Source organism: Neolamprologus brichardi, chromosome 5 (genome assembly GCF_056152115.1).
Source record: "Neolamprologus brichardi isolate AB-2024 chromosome 5, ASM5615211v1, whole genome shotgun sequence".
Classification (NCBI taxonomy): Eukaryota; Metazoa; Chordata; class Actinopteri; order Cichliformes; family Cichlidae; genus Neolamprologus; species Neolamprologus brichardi.
The window spans coordinates 20,336,216-20,342,215 of record NC_142108.1 but is presented as its reverse complement, the minus strand read 5'-3'; the positions used below and the strand labels follow the sequence as shown (position 1 = coordinate 20,342,215).

The window sequence follows — 6,000 nt, the reverse complement described above, 5'->3', positions numbered from 1 at the left end:
CACAAAAGCCGTAGTAGTCCAGAATTTGTCCCATGTGTCACAGCTAGCAAAAGAAAGAAGGAAGTTAATGACCGTGATATCTGACTCCTCACTGTGATTAGTTTGTCTTTTTGAACTTGTGTTGACACTCAAGGGAAGCATGTGTTCATATTCCAAGGCTGCACATTTATAATAACTACATACTTTGGAGGTTATCGCATATCTGCAAATGAATAAGTAGAATCTGCAGGAAAAATACTTTTCAGATGTGAGTTTTCTCATTCTGTATGCTGGTATACAATTCACTAATCATGTTTTAGCAGGCGTTGGTTGCATGCAAGTACACAGTCTTAGTGAGGAACAAAAGAGGGAACTCATAAAACTACCACCTACCACCTATCATCTGACAATGATTTACGTTAATTCATCTGAATTCATAAGCTATAGCTGGCAAACTGAACACAAATTATAATATATTAGCCTAGGCTGGGGTTAAGAAAAAACAGAAACCCACTTGCATAATGGGATCCATTCCTTTTGGTGGTTAAACGATCTTTTTTTTTATGCTGAAAGAAGCAAAGCATTTAGAAGAAAAAACCCAGACTGGATCAATACAAATGGCTTTAAGGTAGAGGTCTGCTACTATACTCTGAAATGCTCATCTGTAAGGTTCAATCCCTGCATTCAAATCATGTGTAAATGCAATGCGTAGTCATGGAAATGATTAGTTTAACTCAGAAGCCCTGAACTGCACAATAGTTTCACGATAAAGCCTGTATTTTGAGAGTATCAGTGACATGACTGTGGTCATTCCATTGAAATCCTCTGTGTTGCAGTCACCCTACAACATTTCAGAACTAACATTGAGAACAGTAATTGATGTGTTTTGACTGTTGTAAATGAATAGATTCTTTTCAAAATAATGACTGAATAATTAGTCATAATTAAGTATGCTAACAAGAGCTGATTTATTAAGTGATTTCTCCATACCGGCTTCATCAGTGTTCACTGCATGCCAGGCTTTATTTTAATGATGCTGTCTGTCCCAATCAGCGTCAAGCCATTTCTGCAGAGAAAAAAGTCAATTATGAACCTTTCAAAGTACCATGCTCTGTTGACGCTGTTTCTGATCTTGCACACATCTTACACACAATTCTGTATCCATAATAAAATAGCTACGAAGAAAGGACAGACTATATAGAGACTACAAGCCAGTGGTTGATGGAGTTTCTTCACCTTAGTACTCTCTATTAAGGTTAGGTAAAGAATACAATGAGCTGTTACACTTGATAGATTGTATATGTTATATACTGAACAGCATAAGATAATCTTAAGTATTACATATCTTCCAATACCACACTCATAAAAGGTTATCAACCATTAAAACAAGACTTTCTGTTCTGCTGTGGATAGATTTGTAAAGGTATCTAATTATGTAAGAAGAGTTAATAATAAGAAAGGCATCTGCGAAGCAAGGAGTACCAACAATAATTCAATGTGTGAATTGTAGCCTATCTGCTTTAAGGTTTGCCATGCTAATTCTTGTAGCGTGGTTATTTGAGTTACCCTTTTTCTTCAAATCAGCTCAAAGTCATCTGGCTATTCTCCTCTGACCTCTGACATCAGCAAGGCATTTTTATCCAGAGCCAGCTCCACTGCCACTCACTGGATATCTTCTCTTTTTCAGACCTTTCTCTGTAAACCCTATAGATGGTTTTGTGGGGAAATCTCAGTAGATCATCAGTTTCTGAAATATTTTGACCAGCTTGCCCGTCACCAAAAACCACACTGCACTCAAAGTGACTTAAATCAACTTTCTTCCCCATTCTGATGTTCTATTTGAACTTCAGCAGGTCATCTTGACCACATCTACATGCTTAAATGCAATGAGTTGCTGGATTTAATTGGTTTATTAGATATTTGCATCAATGAGCAGCTGAAGAGGGGTACCTAACAAAGTGGCCAGTGAGTGTATACTTGACATTTGACAAACTGGAGACGTGTGTTTGGTTATTCATCTGCTGGTATAAGAATTTTCACAGTTCACAACATTATATTTTTGTTGCAATGCTGAGTTTTAAGATGTTGGTGTTATTGCACTGAACACTAAAATCCCTCACAATGAAAATGACTGCAGTACTTGTTTGGCAAACTCACTGTAGTCATCATAGGTGCGAGTGGATAGATTTCTTTGTTTTCCTTTGTTCTATATCCATAAATAACTGAGACCATGTCGTATTTGAAGTCAGATACAAGCAAAAAATGTTAATAAGCTGTAAGACATACAGTTGTACTTCCGGATGTTTCCTCCCTGAGTAGCTAATTAAAAGACATCTTTTTGATCTCATAATAGCTTTGCTGCCAGGGTAAACAAAGCAAGTGACAATGACACAATAATGGATTTTAGCATTTCAAGAGAGGCTAGAACTTAAACACTGGTCTATTTTTAACTGTTTGTTAAGCAGCACCTTTAGGAATGATATTCTTGGGATAATTAACACATCTTAGATTTTGGAACTCCACAAATATTTCTTGAAAAAAAAAATGTTGTATTTTTCTGAGGTTTCTTTTCACTGCTAAACTCTCCATCTACATTGTCTGGCAACATGAAATATGATGAGACATAAAAGATAACTTATTTCTCTCAAATAAACAAACATCAAAACAAAAAAAAACCCCACAATGAAATCCAATAAAATTGGCCTATAACAAACTTTGGTTGTGAAAAAAGCAGAGTCAAAGGACATTTCGTGATCTGAGCTTTCTTGTTTAAATCTTTCAAATTTCATTGTGCTACATTTTGTCAATAATGGGGCTAATTTATACGATGAGTAACTATTATGTCTGATTAATTTATAGCACCCTGTCAGAAGTAGGCCGCTAATCTTGCCATCACATTAATTTCAAAATTGCGTTAACTGCGTGTCAGACAGGATTTTTTCTAAAAAGAAGTAAAAGTAGGTTATTCGCCTATTGGATTTAATGAGTGGCAGGTAAACGACAACAGCTATTTACAATGAAAATAGCAGGTGAGAATTGTTTGAGTCACCTGTGCCGATTTAATTATTCCAGTTACCAATACCATCGGCTCTTGTTTGTTTTTACAGACAAAAGGTATATTAAAAAACTACTAATTACCTCTGTCGAAAGGCTTAGGAAAAATGACTGGTTAGTTAACCTTTGGTCAGGTATCGCTTTATAAGACATGTCAGATTTGGATTGTGGGGTTAATCTGTACTTTAATAGGGATTTTGTTCAGGTTAAGGTAAGCGGAAACACACAAACAACATAAACAGAAACACTCGCGAGATTTGAGCTCTACAAGCGGGACTTTGCCGGTTGTTATGGAGACGTGTCCAGAGTTAACTAAACTGGTGTTCCTCAACTGCCTTTATCATTTGAACAGGGGTGTACGCCCACGTCAAATTAGTATTTTCACACCGCTGACGTTGTGTCATGTAAAATGTTCAGGAATAATTATCAGGTAAGCTTATTTTAACCGAATCGATTTAGCCCTTTATTTACTAAAATGCTTGCCCTGTGTATAAAAATACAATTTCCTCGGAGCTGATATGAGCTTCAGGCTGATGTAACATCGACTGCAGGCTAGCGAGAACTAGTTGTTTCTTGCAGGGTGGAGCTGTGGTTGAGATCTTCAGTGGACAAGGAAAAGACCCTGCGGCTAAATGGAAACTCTGCGGAGGGCCGTCAGCCATATATAAAGTTAGTTATTTATTTTTTTAGAGCTGTTTGTTTAACTTACTATTAGCTTATTACTAGTAACGTAATCACACTAACCTAGGCTTTACATCCTCTCAAAGACAATCTGGCACCTGCATATGAGGACTGAAACAATTGCATTTCTCTAAACATATATACTATAGACTTATTCAGATAAAAAGCAAACAAACAAAACTAAATACACAAAAGAAATTTTGCATCTCTGAGAGCAGTTACACAACAGGTAGTCTTCTGGTCATAACACACGGAGACTGAGCAATTCCTCTTATGCATTATTTTCTCCCTTAGGAGTATAATAAAGAAGTCAAAGGATGTGTTTACTGTCTGGATGGAAGCAGCCAGACAGTCAAGATGCAAATGCCGGAGAATGGCAAAATGTCTCGTAAGTCTCCACTACTTTCATACAAGTGTGCAACTTGTTGTTTTGTTTAATTCTAAATATTAATAGTAACTCATTCTTTTCGTTTGTTTGTTTGTTTTTTCTTAGTTGGACTTCTCCAAAGATTTTTGGTGCTTCAAGTCAATGTTTCTCACGGTCATGACTTTTCTGCTGAGCTTGTGTAAGTAACGCAGAGATTGTTCTTATGGTACAAATGTTATAAATGTTAATTCAATTGACTAACTTCAACATTTCGGTATATATCTTTAACATTCTGGCTGAAAATTGTATCAGAGCGGAACAAAATAACATTTTATGTACTCACTTAGAGTACTTGCTTTTTGTAATGTACAGTGAAAAATGCTTTTCCAGTAATGTACAGTGTGACAAAGAAATAGTGATTGAATAACAATGTGCTCACAGTGAAAACAGCTTGTTTACATCTGGTAGGAAAAAACCCATCGAGCCACTTAGAAAACAAAGTGCCTCATTGACTGTTATGTAACAGCCTAAATAACCATTTATTATTAAGATATTGTTCAACAATTTGTTACAAAGAAGGCTTTTATCTTGTGTGCCACTATAAATTCTGAACAGCCACATTATTACAATGTAGAATGTGAATGTCAAGTGCTCGCTGTTTTTCTCCACAGTTTGCATTTAGTGGCTCTGATTGCATAATGCAATTGTGTGTTCACATATCGTCACTGCTGCATTTAGTCACTGAAAGAAGAATGCCACTCTAGATTGTGGATAAAACACACATTATTTCAATCTTTATTCTATTTCAGTCTAATTTGGTAAATTCTATATTTACCCCAAAAAATCTTTGGTAAACTGCAGCTTACAGTATGCAGTAGAAACTGCTGTTTGGATATCAAGAGCATCAGGGAGAGATATTGCCTAAAATGATTTTCTTACACTTACCTGCTTATTTACTCGCACACTATTTTAAGAATCGGTGAAAACATTGTGTGTCGTTGTTCTTCTTCCATTTGAGTATGTCATGACAGCTGATTTCACAGCGTGAGATAAAAGTGAAAACATCTTTAAGAGCTTACTCTAGAGACCAATAAAGCTCTTTGTTTTCACAGGTCATGATTTCTTAGTGGCACTACTGATGCTGGTGATAATTCATGTTCTACTTTGCTGTCTGTTAATCACAGGATAACTGATTCAGAGGGCCTAAAAAGAAGACTCCACTTATCAACAGTGCATAAAGAGGTGTCTGCCACACTTTTGCATGCAAAGATACCTTTTGTTGGACTGAAACGCAATGTTGTGAGTATCTTATTCATCTTTGACATTCCTTTAGTATTAAATTTGCTGTCCGCTGTTTGTTTGTTTGTTTTTTGTTTGTTTTTTTCCTTTGCCATGTTTCTTAGTAGGCATTGAGCTTTATCTGTGTGTGGTGCTTTTAACTACAAATTCATATTGTATGTGTTTTCTCAGTGGTCAACATTATGCATCGACCTTGTATCACTGAGCGGTGAACTGTTCAAGGGATTTTTGACACTGGATGGCATCACGTTGTTCGCTACCTGCAAAGTCCGGAGAATCTTCACTGTAAGAACGGAGCATGCAGGAATGTCAGATGATGGTAAAGCAGTTGGTTGCTGGTTTCAAATTTTGAAGTTTTATTGACTTACCCAATACGCTACTCCAAATGTGTTTAATAAAGATACAGTACCTAAGTACTTGCCACAGAAGCAAGCCAGTGGTCTTTGTTCTTGTGGGTTTGTGTGAAATTATGTTTGTGTGTTTGGAGAGATAGAGAGACAAACAGTTGGCTGTTTTTCTGTGGCTGGCTGAGAACTCAGTGGTAGATTTTGTTCAAGGCTGATATGGCTCAGCAGTGATAACAGCTGCACATTACTGGCTGCCTACTGCACACCTACTCT

General features: G+C 36.6%; 1 protein-coding gene across 5 annotated transcripts in view; it reads left to right on the top strand.

Moving 5' to 3' along the window:
- Positions 1-3,341: 3,341 nt before the first annotated feature.
- The window catches only part of cfap20dc (CFAP20 domain containing), a 38,172-nt gene continuing 35,513 nt past the window's right edge, over positions 3,342-6,000 (top strand). For 4 of the 5 annotated variants that reach the window (XM_087840841.1, XM_035904563.2, XM_035904562.2 and 1 more), the window contains exons 1-6: positions 3,342-3,463; positions 3,613-3,702; positions 4,009-4,102; positions 4,208-4,280; positions 5,266-5,380; positions 5,552-5,699. In XM_087840841.1, the coding sequence (XP_087696967.1) occupies positions 3,443-3,463; positions 3,613-3,702; positions 4,009-4,102; positions 4,208-4,280; positions 5,266-5,380; positions 5,552-5,699 (541 nt within the window). In that variant the 5' untranslated portion in view covers positions 3,342-3,442. Of the gene's footprint in view, positions 3,464-3,599; positions 3,703-4,008; positions 4,103-4,207; positions 4,281-5,265; positions 5,381-5,551; positions 5,700-6,000 lie in introns of all 5 variants that reach the window. The other variant, XM_035904564.2, reaches the window with a different exon arrangement.